General features: G+C 46.0%; 1 protein-coding gene across 4 annotated transcripts in view; it reads right to left on the bottom strand.

The window, feature by feature from the left end:
- Positions 1 to 3,092: 3,092 nt before the first annotated feature.
- PLS3 (plastin 3) overlaps positions 3,093 to 25,389 on the bottom strand; it is a 63,756-nt gene continuing 41,459 nt past the window's right edge. For all 4 annotated transcript variants that reach the window (XM_028714888.2, XM_077922714.1, XM_028714889.2 and 1 more), the window contains exons 3-17: positions 24,045 to 24,133; positions 20,994 to 21,157; positions 19,294 to 19,423; positions 17,351 to 17,483; positions 14,618 to 14,699; positions 13,002 to 13,167; positions 11,775 to 11,917; positions 10,693 to 10,788; positions 9,979 to 10,174; positions 9,445 to 9,523; positions 8,619 to 8,733; positions 7,636 to 7,769; positions 6,936 to 7,059; positions 4,992 to 5,116; positions 3,093 to 3,849 (exon numbers count right to left, since the gene is read on the bottom strand). In XM_028714888.2, the coding sequence (XP_028570721.2) occupies positions 3,717 to 3,849; positions 4,992 to 5,116; positions 6,936 to 7,059; positions 7,636 to 7,769; positions 8,619 to 8,733; positions 9,445 to 9,523; positions 9,979 to 10,174; positions 10,693 to 10,788; positions 11,775 to 11,917; positions 13,002 to 13,167; positions 14,618 to 14,699; positions 17,351 to 17,483; positions 19,294 to 19,423; positions 20,994 to 21,157; positions 24,045 to 24,117 (1,893 nt within the window). In that variant the 5' untranslated portion in view covers positions 24,118 to 24,133 and the 3' untranslated portion in view covers positions 3,093 to 3,716. The remainder of the gene's footprint in view (positions 3,850 to 4,991; positions 5,117 to 6,935; positions 7,060 to 7,635; positions 7,770 to 8,618; positions 8,734 to 9,444; positions 9,524 to 9,978; positions 10,175 to 10,692; positions 10,789 to 11,774; positions 11,918 to 13,001; positions 13,168 to 14,617; positions 14,700 to 17,350; positions 17,484 to 19,293; positions 19,424 to 20,993; positions 21,158 to 24,044; positions 24,134 to 25,389) is intronic.

Below are 25,389 nucleotides of genomic sequence, written 5' to 3'. Positions count from 1 at the left end.
AACTTTCCCTAAAGGTTTCCACAATTCTGGCCACTAGAGTATGTTCTTTGCCCCAAGTTACAGTACAGGAAGCCATCTCCCCAAGTCCTTTCAGATATTATTCAGTCCATCCTTTCTTCTTGCAGAATGTTCTGGTCCTGATGCCTTCACACACTCCACAAACTCCCTAACTTGCAACATCTTGGAAGCAGGTGGGTTTGGTCAGGGATGGAGAACCTGAGGTCCTGAAGATGTTGCTGGGACTACAACTCCCACCATCCCCTGAACATTGGCAAGGCTGGCTGGGGCAAAGGGAGTTGTAGTCTGGTAACATATGTAGGGCTACCAGTCTCCCATCCTTGGGGAAAGGGGAAGGAAAACTTAGGACAGGCAGGGCAAACGTAACAGTGGCCTCTTCTAGGTTCTGAGTTTGTCAATAGATGCCCCCAAAAGGTTTTCATTTTGTTTCATCTAATAAGGACTAGAATCTTGGATAACCCTCCAAGGTGCAAAATGTCCTTTCATTGCAGAGAATAACTTCACTTTTTAGGATACTAGGAGCCTTCCTAAGATTTCCAGCAAGTTTGCAAGATATGGATACATATTATTTACAAGGTATGTTTTGAAAGATGCATGCTTCTCCAGCTAGTAGTAAAGAAATGCAACCAGTACAGAATGATCTATGATAGGCATGCCAGAGGGATGTAGAAGAAATGTACAAAGCAGCACCATTTGGGCTTCATTGCAACCAGTGACACAGGGCCAAACTACACATTACACCGTGATACATTATTGAGCTTCTGGATTCCGCACCCAAAATACAGCCATGAGGAGAGCTGCCAGTTTGTTTGCAACACGAGCACTGGGATCATTTTTTAAAACCCCTTCCTCCATGCTATTTCACAGTCAAAATCCCAAACTGTTTGCTTGGGCTGGGAAGAGCGAACATAGCTACCTGCATTGCAAGTTTTTCGTCCCCAGAATCTCTTACATAGAAGGTTGCTCAGTCCTCTGTGCATTCCTGGGTGAGTTGGTTCAGCAAGCTGTTCCTACAGGAATGGTGAACACCTCCAATGAAGGAGCCCACATCCTAATTTAGGGTCCCCTATCCCGTCATGTGAGTGGAAAGGAGTGTTCAAGCTTTGAACTGAGAAGTAGGGTTGCACCTGCTTACTGCATGCCCCCCTCCCTGTGCCAAAACACCTCTTATGAGCCACGTGTTTGATGATGCAAGAAAGGGCTATTACATGCATCAAGCTGAATTTCACTGGGCATTCAATGAATCTGAATTTAGGGCAGAAAAAAAGGCAGTAACTCCTTCACACAGTGTTACAGAGTTAAATTATGGAATTTACTCCCCTGGGAAGCAATGATGGCCATCAACTTAGGCAGAGAGGGCTGCAAAATGGGATTGGACAAATTCATGGAGGAGAAGGCTGCAAACAGCTACCGGTCATGATGGCTATTCTCTGCCTCCATGGTCAGAGGCAGCCATGCTTCTGAATACCAGCTGCTGGGAAAGGCAGCAGGGGGAGAGCTGCTCTTGTGCTTGGATCCTGACTGTGGGCTTCCCACCGATCTCTGGTTGGCCACCGTGAGAACAGGATGCTGGACTGGCTGGGCCACTGGCCTTCATCCAGCAGCAGGCTCTTCTGACATCCTTATACTGGGCTTGAACCAGGAGGTGCGAGAAACTGGCACGCTGACAGAAATCAGATTTGGTCTGTATTTTAAACAACTTTATTTCAACTTTAAACAACTTTTGCTTTGTCTCCATATTACATCATTTTGAATAGCTCAGGATAACAATATGACCTGAAGGGTAGCTAACAGCTCGCCAAAGCCAGAGTACAATTGCTCCTATGGATAGAATGCCTTCTCATTGCTGATAACATTTCCCTTTTTTATTTATATAAAAAAATAGTTTCTGAAATCTCAGCACATTCCGCAATTACTGGTCCCTGCTGTTTGTGGAATTGGCCTGGTCCCACCTGCCATGCTTTTCTACACACACACACACACACACACACACACACACACACACACACAGACGGCTGTTTTTCTAGAAAAAGAGGTGCCAGAACTCATCATGAGCACCTCCCTTGCTCTCTTATAATGGCAATGGTGCCCCCACCTGAGAGGGGCCAGAACTGAGTTCCAGTGAGTTCTGGCTGGGGGGGGGGAAAGCCCTGTAGATAGATAGATAGATGGATGATAGATAGATAGGGGGGGGGGGTGTGTGTGTGTGTGCGCGCGCGCATATATAAAAACTTAAGATGTTTCGCATACATATTCTGGGGTTAAACAACAAAGATCTCTAGCAAAATACAAACTGAACCAAGATAATATTACAAAAAAAAAAGGCATTCATTTGGTTCTTTTGGTTTACTGAAGCAGTTGGCATGCAGTAGCCTTTGAAGGTGGTGCTCTCAAAACGAAAGAATTTATTTTATATATAAAGAGAAAACTTAGCCAAAAAAGGGGGGGGGGAGAACCCTGCTATGCTTGTGCCTGTGAAAGAATAAAAAGCATCGTTAGGCTGTACGGAAGAAAAATAAAGATAAGAGCAGCACCATGTTTTGAGAATACTGCTGGAAGACTCGTCTTTGGAAGTACCATTTCCACCCTGCCCCTTCCTGTCTCCTCCCTTGAGACCAGCTGTGTGCAGATTTCCATCCCACAGGACCCCTGGGAAAAGAACTGGGTGAGGTTAATTGGGCTTTTGTTTTCAAAAAACAAGTTTCTATCTTTACAGAGAGCATGTTTGAGGAAGTGTAGGCCATGCTAGCTGAAATTGTAGAAAGCACTGGCATTTCACATTAAGATTTCCACTGTGAAAGTGATAGGGAATAAGCACCTAGCATTGCCCCTCCCTGTGACTGTCACTGCAATCCTAACCATACCCACCCAAAAGTATTATTTACTTCAATGGGGCTTACCCCTCATAAGTGGGGTTAGGGTTGCGGCCCAAATCATGCAGGACAAATTAAACCTACCAGCCTATAGTTGCTGAGAAAATGATGCAGAATTACAGAATGTGTACAACCTCACCCAGTTCTATAATTTACAACTAGCTACAAAATGCAGCCTTTTATTAGCCAAGATGTAGAATCCTTTCTTTCTTTCTTTCTTTTTGTGCCTGGGGTAACACACAGTTCTGGTTACTGCCTTTGCCTCAATGAAACTGCAGCAAAAATTCAATGGAAACTCAATGCTGTCACACATTCTAAGACCACCTGAAATAAAATAAAAACTAGACTCCCCCCCCCTTTGTTAAGACAGAAGAGTGAGATGCATCACTATTAAGGACTGATGCCAGCCAGCTCTGACAGACCACTAAAGAACGGAGCATCTAAGCATGGAAGCCTCAGCTGCCAGCCCGGCAGTCTGCTCCACAAAAAGATCCAAATGCTTTCTTGCAGGCACTTGAGAAAACAAACCTTTCTTTAAAAAAAAATCTGAGGGAAGAGAGCTCTTGTGGCTGGTTAACGCTTCCCCCCCATCTCTTTCTCTGAGAATTCTCATCGCATTTCTGCCTTTTGCAGGACAAAATGGAGAGTTCACCTTTAAAAACAAAACAAAACAAAAACCACACCAAGAGTTCTTTTGTTGCTGCTGCTGCTGCTGCTGTAGAAGCTGGCAGCCTTTCCCTCTGGAATCAGCTGCTCTCGCAAGACACAAACGGGTGGGGGTGGGGGTGGGTTGGTCTGGGTGCTTTGGTTTTGGTGCTTGGACTCTTAAACTCTCTTCATTCCTCGGCCCATCAAGCAGGCAAACACTGTCATTACCATCTTGGGTTTCACCTCCACCAGGTCCTCGGGGAGAGCATACACACGGGCCCCGATTCTCCTAGCCATTGACACGGCATACCTAGGAGCAAATGAAGGGATGTCAGGTGTCTTGAACCCTTTTGCCACTTGACAACAATGGAGGAGGAGGAAGAGATCTACACCCAAACATGTGGGGTCTGCAGTGCCGGATTTATGTATAAGCTAAACAAGCTATAGCTTAGGGCCCCACTCTCTTGGGGGCCACCCCAAAAAATTAAACAAAAAAACCCCTGGATGTACATTTCCAAAATATAAGATAAAAAATGAATAAAATAAAACCTACATTCAGCAACAGTGTTTTGTGTTGTGTAGGCTCCTATTTGTGATGTGCAAATGGCTTTAGATACCTATTAGGTCCATCAATTACCATATAGCATATATTCAACACAAAAAACAGCGACAATTTGTTGTTGACAAAGGACAGCTGGACATATAAAGGGCTCCATTACCTTCAGTAGCTTAGGGCCTCATCAAACCTAAATCATCAAACCTAAATCTGGCCCTGGGGGTCTGAGACTGTCAAATAATAGTTCCCCCCATTTTGCCAACTATGGGCAGATCCACAACATACATGAAAGCACATCCAGCACACATTTAAAGCACATGATTTCATCCTCCTAGGAATCCTTGGAATTGTAGTTTCCCCTTCACAGAGCTACAATTCCCAGTAACCACAGCAAATTGCAGAAGAAGACCCCTTCTGGATCAGGCCAAAGACCCTTCTAGTTGTGCATCCTGTTCTCACAGTGGCTAACCAGGTACCCCGTTGGGAGGAAGAACACAAACAAGACTCGATGGCAAGAGCCCCTTCCCCTCCTGCTGCTTCCAGCAACTGGCATTCAGAAGCACTGCTGCCCCCAAGTGGGAGACTGGGCACCACGGCTAATAGCCACCGACAGCTCCAAATTTCTCTGTGAATTTGCCAAATCCCCTTTTTAAAGCCACCTAGTTGGCGACCCTCACTGCCTCCTGTGGGAGTGAGTTCCGCAGTTCAACTAGGATTCTTTGCAGGGAGTCATGTGCTTTAAATGTGGAATCCTGAAAGCAAAAATTCTGGGATCAGCATATGTCTTTGGACTATGAGGTCTGCACACTAGACCTGGAGCCAGAGTTTCAAATGAGAATACATTTGGTAGAATGCTAAAAAAAATAGGACACTGAAGAAGAAGGAAAGAGGCTTACTTGGCATTACTGTGTTTATCTTCCTCTGACAGATCTCCTGTCTTCACAAGATCATAATTTATACAGCCAGGTTGAATGGCATCAATTAAGTCCACAACGGCTAAGCTGCTACTAATACTCTTGTCCTAGATGAGAGAAGGGGGGCAGTATGTTAACGTAATTTAAAATTTGAGGAAGCAGGTGACAGACAATTCATACACAGAACACACACAGTTGAACTGTATAATAATAATAATAATAATAATAATAATAATAATAATAATAATAATTGCCCAGCCACACTGGGCGGCTTCCAACAAAATATTAAAATACAATAATCTGTTAAACATTAAAAGCTTCCCTAAACAGGGTTGCCTTCAGATGTCTTCTAAAAATCTGGTAGTTGTTTTTCTCTTTGACATCTGGTGGGAGGGTGTTCCACAGGGTGGATGCCACTACCGAGAAGGCCCTCTGCCTGATTTCCTGTAACTTCGCTTCTCACAGCAAGGGAACCGCCAGAAGGCCCTCAGCGCTGAACCTCAGTGTCCGGGCAGAACAATGGGGGTGGAGATGCTCCTTCAGGTATACTGGACCGAGGCCATTTAGAGCTTTAAAGGTCAGCACCAAGACTTTGAATTGTGCTCGGAAACGTACTGGGAGCCAACGTAGATCTTTCAAGACTGGTGTTATGTGGTCTTGGCGGCCGCTCCCAGTCACCAGTCCAGCTGCCACATTCTGGATTAGTTGTAATTTCTGGGTCACCTTCAAAGGTAGCTCCACATAGAGCGCACTGCAGTAGTCCAAGCGAGAGATAACCAGAGCATGCACCACTCTGGCGAGACAGTCTGCGGGCATGGAGGGTCTCATCCTGCGTACCAGATGGAGCTGATAAACAGCTGCCCTGGACCCAGAATTAACCTGCGCCTCCATGGGCAGCTGTGAGTCCAGAATGACGCACAGGCTGCACACCTGGTCCTTCAGGGGCACAGTTACCCCATTCAGGACCAGGGAGTCCTCCACACAAGGGGAAAAACCAATGCAATGGAACAAACAGCAGCTCTTACACTTGGGAAGAATCAGTATTTCTTTCTTGAGGTCTACAAAAATCTCTTGTGGGTGTTTAATCATCTCTAAGAATCTGCCATACAACCTGATATTCAGTGCTGTTTTTCTAGAAAAAGAGGTACCAGAACTCCCCATGAATATCTCCCTTGTTCTCTTAGAATGGCAATGGCACCCACCAGAAAGGAACTGGAGCTGAGATCTGGCGAGTTCTGGCTGAAAGGAAGCCCTGCTGATATTCAGTATCTACAGGCTGCATGCAGCTAAGTCCAGCTACTCACTCAAGTGCAGTTCCAGTGAAATTAAACCATCTCGGTTAGCCACGCCCATTAATTTCAATCAGTTTACCCTGAGTTAGGATCAGCACTAGCGCAGCCCAGTAGCATTGAGAACCGTGCGGAACTATGCCTTGGGTGAGCCAGACTGCAGGTGGTGGCCACTCAATTGGTGGACTGCACCCCCATAAATAAATAAAGAGCAGTAGCATGTCACAGAGGATAGTTTGAGCATAGCCTCCTTATCTATAAGCAGGGAGATGTTTAAATGGAGGAACAAGAACTCACGGCAGCAGCTCACACCCAGATACTGATGACAGCCTGAAGTCTCACAGACTTCAGTTAGAACAAGGCCTAAGTTATTTGTGGATGAGGGCAGATTTAGAAGAAGCTAGCAAACTGCTCACTGTCAAGAGAGGTGTCTGCACGAGGAAAATTATTCCACAAGAGAAGCCTCCTGTTTTTCCCTGTCAGGATGGCTACTTATGCAGGCCTCAGGCCCAGAATGTGGCTACAGACACACCCACCTAAAAATACCAGGCTGCACCATTTCAGGAATATTTATGCTAGAATAAAGGCAAGAAATCCAATACCCATTTTAAAAGAAAGAGAGAGGAATGCTTTGCACCTTAAAGCTCTGGATAGAGCTCGATTTCCCAGCTTCTGCCAAGGTCTTGTTTACCCAGCTTACGATAATGTCATCATTTGCCTTCTGACCGTCTCCAAGATCCTCTAGGACGTTCAGAGTATATCTAGGAGCAGGAAAAGGGAGATATCATTGTTCATCACAAAAGACAGAGGAGAGCTTCCAAATAAAATAACCTGCTTGGGGTTTAGCAGTGAAAAGGTGGCTAATGAGCAAGAAAAAGCTTCTCAGAAGTCTTCCTGGGATAGCCAGGGACAAGAGTTGCAGGCCTTGTGCTAAATCAGGAGGGGGCGCCCTCCACATGCTGTGGGGTTGTCAACTCTTGATTTGTCAATTTTTCCTAATTCAAGACATTTCCATAGTCATTCCCTTACAGCTGGAGCTTCAAATTCTTTCCAGACCCTAATTTTCCACATGAATAAGCAAACAAATTTTTATTTCCCCCTTTTAAAAAAAAAAAGGGGGGGGGAGAAAGAAGCTGCAGCAGTGGACCTTCTTTGTTTTTCCGTGTGACAGCAGAAGCTGGGTTAACAACAGCAAAAGCAGCCACACCAGACACAAAAGGCCCCAAGCCTTTTCTGAAACATTTGCCCACAGTGGAAACCCTGTGGCCAGCCCACACCAAGGTCTTAGTCCTGCAAGGAAGCATTTGCACACGTCAAAAACTAAAGCTCAATGATACCTTCTCATCAGCTGCCACACTACAGCCAGCGTGAGAGTTGGGTTGCCGTCATTGAGGTCTTGCCCGCCAATGCCAACCAGGGAGAACTTTGCCGGATGCTTCCCTAGGTCGACGGCATAATTGCAATTTTCCAGCTGCTCGTGGGGAAAGGCGGAAATTGTGGAGAGGGAGGGAGGGAGAGGGAGAGGGAGAGGGAGAGGGAGAGGGAGAGGGAGAGAGAGAGAGAGAGAGAGAGAGAGAGAGAGAGAGAGAGAGAGAGAAAGGTTAGATTGTGTGATGTGCCTTATACTGATGAAATCCAGCTAGCCTACTATGGTGCAGTCCCACCTGGGCAGAAATGGAGTTGTATTGCAGTTAAGTGTGTCAGGCTAGGACCTGGGAGACCAGGGTTCTAATCCCCACTCAGCCATGAAGCTCTCACATGGTGATTTTGGGGGCCAGTCACTGCCTCTCAGCCTAATCTACCGCACAGGGTTGCTGTGGGGGTTAAAACAAGGAGGAGGAGAACAATGTATGACACTTTGAGCTCCTTGGAGAAAAAGGAGGGATACAGATTCCATGAATAAATAGAAAAATATTGGGGTTACTTGGAACAATATTCCCCAATGCCTGAGTGAGAAGGAAAGTTTTTTAATTCCTCCTGAATGTTAATAATAATGGAGACAGGTGCCCCTCACTAGCGAAGGCATTCCACAAATTGGGGAACCACCACTGAAAAAGCAGGTGCTCTTCTGCTGAGTTACAGGCCTTCCCTTCCCTTCCTCCATGAAAACAGCAATTATGGGCAAACCTTCCTGGGAAGAATCTACTCCTACCACGCACGGCTGCCAGGTGTTCTGTGTGCTGTAGAACACAATTATGCAAGCTGGGGAGGTGGGGGAGGCAGCAGGCTCTCTCCGTCTGTGATGTGAACTGAATCTGAACCCTGAATTTGTACAAAACCGTTTCTAAGCAGCAGCGCCGCCAGCAGCAGGCATCGTTACCTTTTTCATGTTTGCTCCAAGCTTTGGGTACGGGGGCTTGTTGACCTTACTCCAGTCAACAGGAACTTTTATCTTTTCATAGAGCTGCAAGATGACCAATGCATCCTGCAGATCACTGGAAACAGAGAGCATCAATTAATAGTTGATGTGTTTTTGCCACATGGGACATTTTCTTTTTAAAGCAAAACCAGCTCAATATTTAAAATACAGACACAACCCCCGCCAGAGTTACATGCATTCGACTCACACACAACTGGGCATACACGCAGTGCCAGGAAATAATTAAATAGTTCAATTCAAACCCAGAAAAGGTGGGCGAGAGCTGGAGCCTTCGTGGCTCATGAAGAGACCCTCCCCAGAGCGCAAAAAGGACATGTGAGGAAGGAGGAAGCCCCGAAGAGACTGGAGGCACTGAGGCTTTCTTTATACTGCTCGACCTCCCCGCCTAACAACTGGTGTGTGGGGCAGCACAGCAGCAGCAGCGGCTTTCTCCCTAGAGCTTCAATTCTAGTTGTGGATATTTTTGGATACAGTATTTTTGGTAAGGATTGAAGAGGAAGTGGCAGAGAGGGCGTTGAAAGGGCATTTAGAGGGTGCTCCCCATTTTACACGATTTCATGCACAGGGCCCCAGAACATAACCCCCACATGTGTAGAGTCACCTGTAGGTTCCAGCAGGGATGAAAACCCTCTGTGGCTCCCCAGATGCAGAAGGACTTCATCACCACCAGCCAGCAAGCCCAATGGTCAGGGACAATGGGCGCTCCCCTTCTATGTATCAGAAACCGATTGCTCCAAACAAGGCAGGCAGTGAGCCTGCTACTTACCCGTAGAGATGGTTCACATGGGGGTTCACGCCAAGAGAGTTCATCCAGTTGCGAAATGTTCTTTCTTCTCGGGTCTCACCTAAGTTAAGGGGGGGGGGGGAGAGACAGACAGGAAATTAGGTGCCCCTTTTACAAAACAACAACACTGAAGGCAGCTTAAAAAGTTAAATATCAGAAAACTTTTAATGCAACCAGAGCGAAAATTAAAGTTATCCAAGTATACGAGAAAAAATCCATTTAATCCTTAAAAATCTGCAAAGCTTGGGCAGAACAGGGCAGCATGGTTTCTGAGAGAGAGAGTTGTGAAAACACCATGTGAGTCTCCAGGAAATGTCTTCTTCCCAGTTGCCCCCTGCATAACTTCTGAACATAAGGAAATGTGCATGGCTAATTCTTTGAGTGCAGGAGAAAAGCACCTGCAGCTGTCCACCTCTGCAACACACACACACACACACACACACACACACACACACACACACACTACCCTCTTCCCTCCAACAAGAACCCTGGAGAGGAAATGCAGCCCTTCCTTACCTTCCAGCAGTGTCCAGTCAATGTCCTGGTTTTCAGGCTTGGTGAGTGCCGGGTACTTGTTGAACAAGTTGGCCACGAAAGCCAAGTTCAGTTTGGGGTTGCCACTTACAACGTCCGCTGGGGTGACAAACTGCCGGCAGCCCAGTCTGTCTGCCTGCTGAAGCATGCACTCAGCCCTCTTCAAGTCGTCTTTCTCCTGGAAAAGCAGGGATAGCACCATGAACTATCAAGAGGACCTTCTTCAACCGCATCACAGGGCAGTGATGATTAGCAGACTGATTGCCCAATCCCACATGTTCAGGGCTCGCCCTCCTCACCACCCACCACCAACAAAACAAGCTGGGGTGGGGGAGGTCCACAGCTCAGTGTTAGGACACTTGCCTTGCATGAAGGTTCAGTCCCCAGCATCTCCAAGTAGTGCTGCAAAGCCTAAAACTCTGGAGACTGCAAGTCAGTGTAGGCAATAGTGAGCCAGATGGACCAACAGTCTGAATCAGTAGAAGGCAGCTTTGTATGGTAGGGGAAGGGCTATAAAGCAACTGCTATGCATGGAGAAGACCTGGGTTCTACATGGGGCTGCGCATGCAAAATTCAGTGGGAAGGTGCCACTTTCTTTCAACAGCATCTGGTGTTTTAAATTAACCAAAAGCCAGGCAACTATAATGTCCCGATGCTAAAGAGATTTGTAGCAGCCCAAGAATGGGGAGGACTTACACTGAAGCCAGACATGTTGATATCAATTTGCGGCTCCCCTTCCTTCTGTCCCTTGGGTGCAATTTGGTTGAGGAGATGGTAGTATGCTCTGGAGTCCTGGAGCAGACCAAAAACGAGGAAGAAGAGAGTCAGCCATTGGTTTGCCTACTGCAAGGCAGAAGACACATACAAGACCGGGCACCATTAAATTAGTTAAAACACTGAGGAGGTATACATTGCTTTGATACCTTAACAGAGTTATTGAAGTCAGTGAGCTTGCAAAAATAAAAGCAAGGGGAGGGGGAGAGAAAGGAAGGCAAGAGAGCGAAAGAAGGACAGCAGAAATCCAGGAAGCATGAGAGAAAGAGAGAAGAGAAGTAAGGTGGTTAGATGGGAACCAGTGGAAAATAGTTTCAATTCCAAAAACCAGGGAATATTCCCCAGTAGATAATCCATCTTTTTGGGAGGGGGGTGTCTCCCACTCCCAAAGCTACAGCAAGATCTGTAGGAATAATTCATTATCCTCACCCTCAGCAATATTTATATACCACTTAATGTGCAAAATCCTCAAGTGGCTTACATAAAGCACAGTAAGGTGGTTTTTAAAAATAAAAACAAAAACGTATGAACATTTAAAACCAAAATTACAAAGAAATACATTGGCAAAAGCAGAGAAGCTACTGATTTAATATTATGTTAAGTCTGGGAATGCCTGCTTCAATAGATGGGTCTTTAGGCAACGTTTAAATCTTGCCAATGTTTCTGCCTCATGAACAGCACACAGAAGGCTGTTTGGCCATTGGCCATGTTGGTTAGGGAAGGCGAGAGCCCCATAAAAGCTAGAGCGTCACAGGTATGCTCCTCCCTAGTTGAAAAGATAACTTGATTTCAAGGGCCCTCAAACCAGGCAGCCTCAGCAAAACCCCTCAACCCGGAAGAGATGGGCGTGAAATTCTCCCCCACTGTTCTCTGTACAAAGCAAGAACTATGCCTGTAGCCAGATGTTTAAGGTGGAATCATTGCAAGGCAGTCAGAACATCAGTTGTAGCCCATTTCTTTATTGCTTAGACAAGGCACCCCACTATCTCCAGCCCCACGGATACCTTGATCTCTGAGCTGAAGTTGTTGATCTTGTGCCACCCAGCATTTTCCAGGTGGAAGTTGGCCCACCTCAAGAGCAGCTCCTCTGGAGACAACTTCATCAGGTCTTCCAAAGTCTCCCCATCTCGGAGCAAGGCAGCCAAGGCTGAAACAAAAAGATGGGGTCAGGGATGTTGGAGGGCACCATTGAGAGAGGCTAGGTTTGCATTTCGTTCCTCCCAAACGAAGCTATCTTAATTTAAAAGGGGCATAATCACATTTGGCTAAGGGAGAAAGTAAGTTGTCTTAATACTGAATGAGGCCCTTGATCCATCTAGCTCAGTACTGCCTACACTGACTGGCAGAGACTCTCCAGAGTTTCAAGCAGGGAGTCATTGCCAGCCCTACCTGGAGATGCCATTGGAGATGGAATCTGAGATCTGCTGCATGCAAATCAGGTGCTCTGCCACTGAGCTATGGCCCTTCCCTGGCACTGTTGAGCTATGCTTTCTGTCCCCAGCTACAGAATCCAGAGTTCTCCACCTGGATATGTGATAGACTGAATCTGGGACTTTCTGCAGGAAACACAACTTTGACCCTCCACTTATCATAGGGAACTGCCTTATGTAGAATCGGTCTATATTAGCTCAGTCTCCCTCAAGAGGCTGTGGACTTTCCTTCTTGGAGATTGTTAAGCAGAGGTTGATTGGCCATCAGCCATGGATGCTTTAGTGGTGATCCTCGTGTTGCTGGGAGTTGGACTAGAGGACCCTTGGGGTCCCTTACCAATTCTACAATGCTATGATTCTGTGAACTACAACTTCCATCAGCCTCAACAAGCACAGCCCAGGATGATGAGAGCTGTCCTTCAACGACATCTAGAGGGTGAAAGGGTCTCCAGACCTAGACTACACTGACTGACAGAGGACCTCCAGGGTTTCAAGCAGGAGGATTTCTCAGTCCCACCTGGCAAGTTTTGGGGACTGCACCTGGATAGCTTAAAATATCTTAGGGATACCCTAACTGTGGCAAAAACCCCAGCATTCTAACCATGGCATCCTAATGGCTTGCTCACACCCACAAATAGGGGCCAGCCACTTTCCAAAACAGCAGCAGCAGTGATGACAACGAAATGCAAAACTTGGCCTGCTCAAAGGAAAATAAGAGGGTGGCTGGGTCCAGCAGTGACTTTTGCTGGGTAGTTCTTAGTCCGTCATCCGGATGGGAAGAGAGTGCAGCCTTTGGCTTACCTTCATTTCTGCTGAGTTCTATGTCTGCAAACAAGCCAATCTTGATGATCTGCCACAGAAGCCCTAGAACCAGATGTGGCTTCCCTTCCCTCAAATCTTCTGCTCCAATGTTGACCACATGACACCCAATGGCAGAGGCCGAGTTCAAGGCCAAGTTCAGGTTTTCCTGAAGACAGAAGGGGCTCAAGTCAGAAGGGATCCCTTTCATACCGTTATCTCTTGCCTAAGAGCTGTCCCCTCTATGGGTGGTCAGGTGCACTGTATCTAAATTAGTAAAGGGACCCCTGACCATTAAGTCCAGTCATGAATGACTCTGGGGTTGCGGCACTCATCTCACTTTATTGGCCGAGGGAGCCGGCGTACAGCTTCCGGGTCATGTGGCCAGCAGGACTAAGCTGCTTCTGGCGAACCAGAGCAGCGCACAGAAATGCCGTTTACCTTCCTGCCAGAGCGGTACGTATTTATCTACTTGCACTTTGACTTGCTTTCAAATTGCTAGGTTGGCAGGAACTGGGAATGAGCAATGGGAGCAATGGGAGCGGGGATTTGAACTGCAGACCTTCTGATCAGCAAGCCCAAGGCTCTGCGGTTTAACCCACAGTGCCACCTGCATCCCTTGCAGCTAAATTACTGAAGCCCAAAATTGCCTGGCTGTTCCTTTACCCACTGCCTTTCCCCACAAAGGGGCTATTTGTGCAGTGGTTCAAATGAAAATGCTAGACCATTGTTGTTGTTTTTAAAAATCCTGTCTTGTTGATCTTGAACCCTATGCTAGCAAACTGCAGGAGCACAGGAAGCTGCCTTATACAGAGTCAAGCCATTGGGTCCATTTAGCTCAGTGTTGTCTACACTGACTGGCAGAAGCTCTCTGAGGAGTCTTTCTGAGATTTACCTTGAAGATGCTAGGGACCAAACCTGGGTAACTTCTGTGTGCAAAACAGATGTTCCAGCACTGAGCTATATAGCGTTCCTTAACATTTAATGTTGTTTCATTGAAAGCAACATTAAATACTGCAGTTAAAGCTTTTTTCTGCCTTTTGAATTAGGTTTTGGGGCCCTGATACGGAAAAAACAGAAACAAATCCAACAGGTGTTGGGGGGTTTTGGGGGGGGGGGTAGGGCTCAAAGCAAAAATTGCTCCCCAAACGCTGTTGCTACAATGCATTTCCATTTAATAAGCTTCGAACCCAGTGGTGGTTTTTTCACCTGTTCTTTAACCTATATTAATATTTACAGGCAGCTACTTCAAATCTAGCAGTTCGAAAGCACGTCAAAGTGCAAGCAGATAAATAGGTACCACTCTGGCAGGAAGGTCAACGGCATTTCCATGCACCAGAAGTGGCTTAGTTCTGCTGGTCACATGACCCGGAAGCTGTATGCCTGCTCCCTTGGCCAATAAAGCGAGATGAGTCGTCCGTGACTGGACTTAATGGTCAGGAGTCCCTTTACCTTTTTACTTTTTGATATAAAACAAAAGCACAGAACAAGAGGCCCCTTCAATAATTAAAAGCAAAAAAACCCTCATCCCCCTTGGGTCAATGAACAACTCCAGCATTATTTTAACCCACTGGGGAAGTGAGGGGGGAAAGAAAGCCAGTTGGAGGAGGATTCCCTACCTGAATTATGAATGGTGTTAGCTTTTTCTTGTTGATTGCTCTTTCATCAATTGTGTCAGGAACAGAAAGGTTGATCATTTTACTGGCGGAAAGAAGCAGGGGAGAACAAGATTCAAACTGAGATTAGTCAGGGTCTATGCACTCATGCGAGAGGAGGGGGGGAATTCTGTGAAAAGGTGCAGGGCATGATTAAACGGCATTTGCAGAATAACTCCTCTAAATAATATTAGTGCAATATTACTGCAATGTTGCTCAAAGAAGCAAGGGATTTTTAAAAACGAATTCTTCATTAATATATGTGAACTTATAAGCAGCTGTTTTTCTGCCCAAAGCAGATCAGTGAAGAGGTTTAATTTTCGGGGGGGAAAGGTTTCTCCTCCTGTGATCTAAATTATTTTTAGCAAAGTTACCCTTGAAAGCAGGGGTGCAGAGACTTTTTTGCTCCATGTCCTGGATTCTTGCCAGGACTGGCCTTGCAAACCAAACTGGGCAGGTGGATGGGGCCACACAACCAGCAACCACACATCCTTATGATGCCACATGACTGACAGGTGGCTTGTCAAAATCGCTTGTACGAGGCCTGTGAAATGAATGAGAGAGAAGCCTGGAATTTAAAATGCTGGCTTCTTTCTTGTGCTTCCCATTGATGGCTGCAGGTAGAGGCTGGACAGAGGGGAATACAGTATTAGAATTAGTATCAGTATTTATATCCTGCCTTTCTCCTAAGTTGGGATTCAAGGCAGCTTCCAACAATTGTTAAACGACTTTATAACTACTAAGTTATAAAACAAACCAGTTAAAAACAACATTTTTAAAAAAAAAAAAACCTCAACAGGATGAATTCAGAATCAGCGATTAAAATGCAGTTTGCCCTGAGAGCACCCCAGAGATCAGAATAGTCTGCACTTCCATTTCGAAAGGTCTGTTTGAATAGGAAGGTCATATAGGCTGCTGCAGGAAGAGTTACCAAGGAGGGAGCCAGGCTAGCCTCTCTTGGGAGGGAATTCCACAATATGGCAGCGACCACACCAATGGCTCTCTCGCATCACCACCAGCGAGACCAAGATGTGGGAGACCTTATTCAGACATGAAGCTCCCTGGGTGACCTTAGGCCAGTCCCTGCCTCTCAGCCTAACCTACCTCACAGGGCTGTTGTGCAGATGAAAAGAAGAGCAGGGAGAACTAGGTATGCCACTTGGGCTCTTTGGAGGAAAGGTAAGGTACAAATGTAATGAAGAAATAATGAATAAACTGCTACTCTGAAGTTGATGGGATGAAGAGAGGGTGATCAACAAAGGATCTTGGCATCCACGTAGGTTCGTATATGAAGAAAGGATCTTTCAGGTGGACTGGACCCAAGCCATATACTTAAGGCTTAAATCATGTACTTTTAATCAGGGAATAAGGAAAGTGTTAAGGAAACTGGGGGAAAAACAACCATGGGGTTTGCTCTCCATGAGTTGGCAGAAATGTTATTTTGCCCATGTGCAGCTGAGGCATCTTGTGACTGTCTCTGTTGCTGGGCCAACTACCACTAGGCACAGGGCAGAAAAGGACTCAAGCTGCAGTGCTGGGGAGTGCAGGAGAATCTGTGGGAAATGTGGAGGTTGTTGGAACAAGCCTGTGAAAATGTGGAAGACGTTCTAAAGGGTTCGTCTGACAGACGTCGGACAACATGCAAGACCTCTAGACTCAGAACTTCTGGACTCTGAGAACTCTGGAAGTTGCAGAACTTTGTTAGCAACTAGATTTTGCCTTTGCCTTGTGGATTCTGCAAGGAATTGGCAAGCAAAGAACCCCTCTGGGCTCAGAAAGAGAAAATTTACTGTAGCAGCTTTAAATGGTGTGTGCATATTTTGTGTATGTGTTTGTGTAGGCCAAGTAAAAGCAATCTCTGCTACACAGTTGTTTTCTTCCTGTGGTGAGCTTAGCCACTTGGCTGAACTTCTATAGCACATACACAATACCCAACAGGACACCCTAAACCATACACTGTGAACTTTAGACAGGAGGGAAGAGCTAACGTACAGAGTTACAAGAGTTGGTTTCAACATTGCCACTGGTGCTATATGCTAAGTCAATGGGGAGCAGTCAGTGCTGCAGATGTAGATGAGGGAGACTCAGGTTCAAATCCCCAATTAGCTGTGTCAATCAGTCTTTCTCAGCCTGACCTCCTTTTTTAAAGAATAAAACCATGTGTGCTTTAGTATGTGAGAGTCCACACTTCCACTGGAACACTGACCTCTCCTTGACCTCTCTGAACGCTGACCTCTCCTTGAGCTTTTCCATCCCAGCTGGAAACTAAGAACTTGTACCCAAGTTTCCTTATTTCCATCTCACTCCAAATTCACTTTCCTTTTGTGCCATTAAATTATACAGACTGATTTTTTGGTTCATTTTGCTATTTAAAGTTGCAATTTATAAGCTGCTCTGGGGGAGTTTTTTGATTGAAGAGTGGGATAAAAAATCCTTTAAATGAATGGTTAATAATATGTACATCACCCTGAGCTCTCTGAAAACATAATGGAATAAAGACTAAAGAGCAAAAATAAAATGAAATTATTGGAGGGAAGTGTGATATCAAATGAACCCATGTGAAGTGTGACAATCTAAAACATCAGTTAAGTGACAGGAAATGTCACTTAACTGGAGATTACCACTTCCCCCTTTCTGCACCTTTCTAATTGCATCCATAACTCCAGAGAACAAAAGCCCTCCAAAGAAAAAACTCACCACAGCACAATCCCATCTGCAACGGCTTTGAAGAGATCGTCTGTATTTGGGTTCATTGGAATGACATGCTTGCAGTCCGGATCGTTTTCCAAAGCCTTGTTTATCCAGTTCACAAAGGCATATTTTTCTTCCTCTGAAGAAGAAGGAGACTGTCAAGTTCATTGTATGTTTAGGGTTCACACAGGTGGCAAGCAAAACAAGAGGACTCAGTGCATCATCGGGCACCAGAAAACCCTGGGACAGGCTCCCCCCACCCACATCTAATCACTTTAGATACTGCAGAAGCTGGGGGCTGACCCATAGGAGGTTCATGGCCTTGGTGTTTGTGTGTTCCACAATGAAACACCAAACAACACCTGGGGCTCAAGCAATTAACTATAGGCCTCCCACAAATCTGCACAACTTTTAACTGTGTCACATACGCAGAGACCATCTGAACTGTTCAGATAAAACTCCTCCCCGGTGCACCCTATCTTTGATAAAGAATTATTCACAAAGCAGCTTCCAAGACCCACTAAGGCCGTGGAGATAAATTCAAAACAGTAACGCTTAATTGCACATTGACTCGGAATACAATTAAATTGATTCATTTAATTAATTCCACGAAACTGAACTTTGATCCAGTGGTATCTAGGGTCAAATCCCCCATAGTACACCTCCAGCTGATCTTACTGCCCACCAGGGAGCGCTACCAATCATTTTGGGAACCATGACTGCAAACTGAATTCTTGAGTTTTGATCCGTTCCACCCTCTGTTTATTTATTTAGCCTTCACGTTTCTACCACAGATCACTGATGGGATGGCTCTCTCTTTCATCCTCACAAAAACACAGGGGGACAAGCTGGGTTAGGCCGAGAGAGCATGACTGGGTGAAGAAGGCCCAGTGAGATCCCTGGCTCCACGAGGCCTCCTTGGAATCTCACACCCAACAGGGAGTGCATTCCAGTAATAGGTTATGGCAAAGCTGGGGAACCTGGTGGCCTCCAGGTGTTGTTGGACTCCAACTCCCATCAGTCCCAGCCAGCTTGGCCAAGGGTCAGAAGAATAGGAGCTACAGGGCACCACATTGGTTACACCCAAGACAGCTGAATGTTGGAAGATTCAGGACAGACAAAAGGAACCTTGTTAAACTATGGAACTCCCTCCCACAGGAGGCAGTGATGGCCACCAATCTAGATAGCTTTAAAAGAGGACCACTCACCATGACAGCGATGATCTGCCTCCACAGTAGGTGGCAATAGCACCCCTAAGTATCTGTTGCCGGGCAATTGTTTAATTGTTGCACTTAGATCCTAGTTTCTCCCCCCAAGGAGCTCAGGATGGGATACATGGTTCTTCCCCTCCTTATTTAATCGCCACAACCACCCTGCGAGGTAGGTTAGGCTGAGAGGCAGGGCCTGGCCCCCAGAGTCACCCAGTGAGCTGCATGGCTGAGTGGGGATTTGAACCCTGGTCTCCAATGTACTAGTCCCAACATGCTAACCGCTACACCACACTGCTATGGTGTGTGACTCCGTGCATCATTTCAGCCAGAGCACATGGGTCCCAGGATGCAGCTGGAGCTAGGGATTTGCATCACCAGCATGGAGGTAGAATCATAGAATCATAGAGTTGGAAGAGACCACAAGGGCCATCGAGTCCAACCCCCTGCCAAGCAGGAAACACCATCAGAGCACTCCTGACATATGGTTGTCAAGCCTCTGCTAACAACCCATCAGCTCTGCTAACAACCCTCTGCTCCCCCATCAGTTATTTTCAGGCACCACCTCAAGGTAATTGAGGTGGTACCTGAAAATAACTGATGGGGTCTTCCTAGGAGTGCTGTCTCTGCACCCAATTTACACCTCAAGGGCACAAAAAAGAGGCAGAGAAAATAAACCTCAGTAGCAAAGGATGCAGGAATGTATTTCAACTTAGTCCAAAAGATTATTTCAGGGGCTACCTGAGTAGGAGTGCTGGGTGCCTTCGCTGGAGAGCTCAGATGTCCCACCGATAGCGCAAATGCCTTCTTTTCTGTTGATGGCTTTTCTGAAAGTCTTGGCGATGTCACTGCTTTTCACCTCTTGGAAGATCTGCGCAAATAAAAACACGTGCAGTCAGTGATAGGCCTGGCTCTTAGCGACATATTAAGCCTGTACCTGAGGTGCACCATGTCAGGCTTGAAGCTTGGAGGCTGATTGTGGTCGTGCGCTTTGCCAAACCCAACCTCAATAATACGGAGTTTCAGCAGGTAGGAAATAGGGATCCAGGTGTATGTGGAGCAGAATGCTCAGCATGAAGGAGACCCAATCCGGGAAAACCCTTAATAGACGTTTCAAACGCTGCAACCACAACCTGGGTTTGCCACCTCAGTGAGAACCAGCTCACAAGACAAAACATTTTCCAGTGTCTTTTCTGTTCAGGATTCCAGCTACATTGGTACCTCTGGATATGAACGGGATCCGTTCCGGAGCCCTTTTCGCATCCTGAAGTAAACGTAAGGCGCGACTGCGTGTCTACGGGTTGTGTTTTGCCACTTCCGCACATGCGCGTGATGTCACTTTGAGTGTCTGCACATGAGCGAGCAGCGAAACCCAGAAGTAACATGCTCCATCACTTCTGGGTCGCCATGGAGCGCAACCTGAAGCTACTTCAACCCAAGGTATGACTGTACTCCATTTTAGTGCACTTGGCACATGGTTTATGATACCCCATCCATCAAACAAACAAACAGTGAGCATTTCATGACCACTGAACAAAGTCTGCATTGGGCTGTTTTTTTGAGTCTCCCCACCCACAAGGGTCCCACCCCTAAATATTTCATGGTACTTCTACAAACTTTGGAGCTTCCACAAATTAGCGCAGTTGGTAGAGAATGAGACTCTTAATCTGCGGTCAAGTCCCACAACAGGCAAAATATTCCTACATTGCAGGGGGATAGACTAGATAACCCACACAGCCCCTTCCAACAATAATTCTATGATTCTATACAACTTGCTGATAGTACTCTCTTATGCCTGGGTGGTGCTGTCTTGGCACTTGGAGAACGGAGATCAGGATTGGAGAACCAGCAGCCCTCCAGATCTTGTTAGATTCTAGCTCCCATCAGCCAGGGCCAGCACAGAAAAACATCAGGGATGGGGGTGGGAACAGTAATTCAGCAACATGTGGTGGGCTGCAAATTCACCTCTCCTGAAAGATAGGATGATCCAGGTCTTCTGCGCTTGTTGGTGCAGCTCCAAAGCACAGCATGTAAGCACCTCGCATGTTACTAGATCAGAATAAACTAGAACACCTAAAGGAGTCAAAGGGCTGGAGGAAGTCTGGGGAGATTTTTGTCTTTGGATAGCAGAGCCCCCGACTGCCAAAATACCTCACCACAAACTGCTTTTGAGATTCCCTCAAGTTTTCCCAAGTGGTCTTGGGGGTGGATGGCATTGTTGTTTGGGAAAAAGAAGCCCAGAGCTTTCAAGGCCTTTAAGAAGTGGAATAAAATTCTTAAACCTTGCCAAATTCCATATCAGTCCATTCAGCTCTGCTGTGTGTGGCACAATGCCCCCTTACCATCACAGATAAAAGGCTGGCTGCCTTGCAACAGAAGCAGGTTCTACGACTGGAAGAGACACGGAGGACTAGCAGGAGGGAGTTTTTTTAGATACTTACGTAAACAAACTCTTCAAAGCTGATCTTCCCATCTTTGTTCTTGTCCCCGTCTACCATCAGTTTCTGGATGATCTCCCTCACTTTGTATCCAGGAAGGGGGAGGTTGGCCTCTTTGAAGAGTTCGTGCAACTCATAATCACAGATGAATCCATTGCTGTTGAGATCTTTAATGCAAAAGAAAAAAACACAAGGCTTGTGAGAAAAATTTTGTGGAGTTTTATTATTTGATATTAGGTTGTTCTAAGCTGCTTCTAAGTCACAAAATATACAGTGGTGCCCCGCAAGACGAATGCCTCGCAAGACGGAAAACTCGCTAGACGAAAGGGTTTTCCGTTTTTGAGCTGCTTCGCAAGACGAATTTCCCTATGGGCTTGCTTCGCAAGACGAAAACGTCTTGCAAGTTTGTTTCCTTTTTCTTAACACCGTTAATACAGTTGCGACTTGACTTCGAGGAGCAACTCATAGAACACAGTGTACATAGTAGCCTTTTTTGAGGTTTTTAAAGACTTTGGTGATTTTTGAAGCTTTTCCAAAACTTCTTTTGCACCCATTTGGTAAGTTAAGCTTTTAAAACTTTTTTGGGGGGTTATGGATTTTGGGCTGGGGTGTTTGGAATTCAAGGACTTGGTGTTGGGGAGGGGTTTGCAAGAATCTGGAAGCTTGCGTGTTTTTTTCTGCATTTTTATGATTTTCTGTGACCATTGGACCACTCTGCTGTTTTTTTAAAAAAATTCTGGATTTGAATTTCTGTGTGCTGGGTGGCTGGGGGAACAGTTGGGGAGGGGTTTGCAAGAATCTGGAGACTTGTGGTTTTTTCCCTGCATTTTTATGATTTTCTGTGACCATTGGACCACTCTGCTGTTTTTTTTTAAAAAAAATCTGGATTTGAATTTCTGTGTGGTGGGTGGCTGGGGGAACAGTTGGGGAGGGGTTTGCAACAGTTGGGGAGGGGCTGGGGGAGCTTTTCAGGCAATGCTTCGAGGTGACTGATTGCACCACCATCACCCTGCGGGAATTCTGGAAGGACCACTTCGACATCGTCACCTGCTTGAAGATGATCACCACGGCCTGGAACGGGATCAGCCAGAGAAATTTGAATTGCGCTTGGCGCAGCCTGTGGCAGGAATGTGTGGCACCAAGTGACTCTGATGCACCAGAGTCAACAGTGGTGCCGGACATTGTTGCCTTGGGGAGGACCATGGGCCTGGAGGTCACAGAGGAGGACATCAGTGAGCTGGTGGAGGAGCACGACCACGAGCTGACCACCCAGGAGCTGGTCGAACTGCAGGCAGAGGCTGCGCAGGAGCAGGCCTCGCTGGAAGAGGAGGAAGCAACTGAGGAACGGCTGTCCTCCAAAGAACTGAGGGACATTTGCCAGAAGTGGAAGGAGGTGCAGGCTTTTGCACAGCGGCACCACCCTGACAAGCACGTGGCACATGACCATGCAAACACTTTTGATACGAGGGTCATGTCGCCTTTCAGGGAGGTGCTGAAAAGGCGGATGAAGCAGCAGACCATGGACAGGTTCTTCAGCAAGGAGCAAAGAGTGGAAGAGGAACCTTCTTCGAGTGGTCCCCCAGAGTCTTAGAAAATGTACTGTACACTTTGTTGATTTTTAAATGTTTTTCTGTCATGTTTAGAAACTTAATTTATTGTTCCTTCAGTTTTTGAAATGCTCTTTACAGTATGTGTGACTTTAAAGAGCACTTAATAAACTCTTGTTGTACCAAATTGGGCTTTGTTTGGACTTTTTTTGACCATAGGAACACATTAATTGATTTTCAATGCATTCCTATGGGAAACCGTGATTCGCAAGACGAAAAATTCGCTAGACGAAAAAACTCGCGGAACAAATTAATTTCGTCTTGCGAGGCACCACTGTAGATTTATTCATTCATTCATTTGCTTGCTTGCTTACTTACTTACTGAATTTGTATTCTGCCCTTGCTCTCAAATGAGCCCACAACACCCACATTTATTTAATTAGGTATTTATTTTAAAAAACATTCTTAAATTGTTAAAACATTCTAAAAACAGTTATCATCCAGCGATCTTGGGGTTGCCAGGAACTGTATTTCTTAGCCATCAAATGCCTGGGTAAACAGGAAAGTTTTCAAATGACTCCTGGGAGTTCATAGTGATGGAGACAGGTGCGCCCCACTAAGGAGTGCATCCCATAAAAAGGGGAAAGCAGGTGTACATACTCATATATAGGCATGCATTTGTAGCCTGTGCTTCACCATGTGGTCCCAGGGTGGGGCTACATACGGCTCAACGCAGAAAGGAAACCAAGTAATACATAAACACCATGAAACCGAATAAACAGCAAACAGAAATCAAAGCAACATTGCAATGGGAGGGACAGCCTGATCTTATTTTCCATCTCCCCAAAAGGTGCTTATTGACCTGACTTCCAAAGCACATCCCATGCTGAGGCCACAGGCTCCTTAGAAAAGGAAGGCAATTTGCAGCTTGGGGAGTGCCGCAGAGAAGCCCCTCTCATGCCCCCACCCCCATGAATCTCACGAGGGCGGCATTAAAGCAGTAGCAAGGCTTCCATTGCAGATCTCAAGACCAACCCAGGTCTACTTGGAAGGAAACACTGCTTCTGCTATGTTGGGTTAATGTTACGGGGAAAATACAGGATGATGCTGGATCACAACCTCATGTGCTTTTAATTCTGTTGGGAGCTGCCCAGATCGGGGGGGAGGCGTTTAAATAACAAATTATTATTATTATTATTATTATTATTATTATTATTATTATTATTATTATTATTATTATATACATTTTCAATAAATATATCTATCTTTTTATGATCATTTAAATAGCACTGGTTCCTTTCAGTTCAGACTTTTGGCTCTGTTCCGCATATTATCTGGCTGCTTGGTTAAGATCACCCACTAGGGGGCAGCACGAACAAACCTGGCACACAGAGACACCACGCTGGAGAGTGTTTGGGATCCAGTTTGCTGCTCCCAGAGCAGAGGCACCCACTCCTGACACCCGGATGCGTAATTCATGGTGTTGCAAGCCATAATAGACACTCACCGACTTTGGCAAAGGCCTCCCTGAGTTCCTCTAGCTCATCTTTGGATATCTGTGTAGTGCTGGCCATTTTCATGCATTAAAACAGGCACCTGCAAGGGAAAGGGAGGCGGGAGGTGGAAGAGAAGCAGGAACACTGAATAAAATCAGGAGCACCAGTCTAGTTTTGAAATCCCTCCTTTCCCAACAGACTGCAACAGAAAATGGGCTGCTGTGACTGCTACTCCTCCAGTGGGATTTCTCCAGGCATGAGAGAGCAGTGTGCTAGCTAAGCCATTAATGCTATCAATATTTAACCATCCCCATTTACTTTTGAGAACAGGGCTGCCTGTTAAACCGAAGAATTCGCTCCCGCCAGAAGAAGCACCGAAGGCCATCAACTTGGATGGCTCTAAAAGACTTATAGACAAATTCTCCTGCTCTGGAAGGCAGGACTCGAACCAATGGCTTCAAGTTACAAGAAAGGAGATTCCAGGAAGAACTTTCTGACAGTAAGAGCTGTTAGACCATGGAAGAGACTCCCTCGGAGGGTGGTGGCCTCTCCTTCCTTGGAGGTTTTTAAGCAGAGGTTGGATGTCAACTTGTCATGGATGCTTTAGCTGAGATTCCAGCACTGCAGAAAGGTGGGCTAGAACTCTACAGTTCTGTGATTCTATAATTCTATGAATATCTCAACAAGGTTAGTAAGAGAGAAAGTGTAAATCAAACACAATTATACAGAAGAAGAAAGTGGATATTATAGAGAACATGGAGGGGTGGAAAAATAAAAAGGCAAGATTATTATAGCTATTCCAATAAAGGACACTGAAGATATTGATTCTGTTCCCAATAATTAAATTTTACTTAACAAAGTGTTTAGATTTATAGTCTCCTGTTCTTATTACAAAATAAAAGGGATTCTCAATGAACATGCTGTCCTGTTATCTGCCTTAATTAAACTCTGCCATGTTTACTGTCATTATGGTGCTGGAGGAGACTCTTGAGAGTCCCATGGACTGCAAGAAGATCAAACCTCTCCATTCTGAAGGAAATCAGCCCTGAGTGCTCACTGGAAGGACAGATCGTGAAGCTGAGGCTCCAAGACTTTGGCCACCTCATGAGAAGAAAAGACTCCCTGGAAAAGACCCTGATGTTGGGAAAGATGGAGGGCACAAGGAGAAGGGGACGACAGAGGACGAGATGGTGGGACAGTGTTCTCGAAGCTACAAACATGAGTCTGACCAAACTGCAGGAGGCAGTGGAAGACAGGAGTGCCTGGCGTGCTCTGGTCCAGGGGGTCACGAAGAGTTGGACACGACTAAACGACTAAACAACAACAACAACAACAACAACAACAACAACATGTTTT

Source organism: Podarcis muralis, chromosome Z, assembly GCF_964188315.1.
Source record: "Podarcis muralis chromosome Z, rPodMur119.hap1.1, whole genome shotgun sequence".
NCBI classification, from domain to species: Eukaryota; Metazoa; Chordata; class Lepidosauria; order Squamata; family Lacertidae; genus Podarcis; species Podarcis muralis.
The sequence above is the reverse complement of the archived record's forward strand: the minus strand, read 5'-3'. Positions and strand labels throughout refer to the sequence as shown.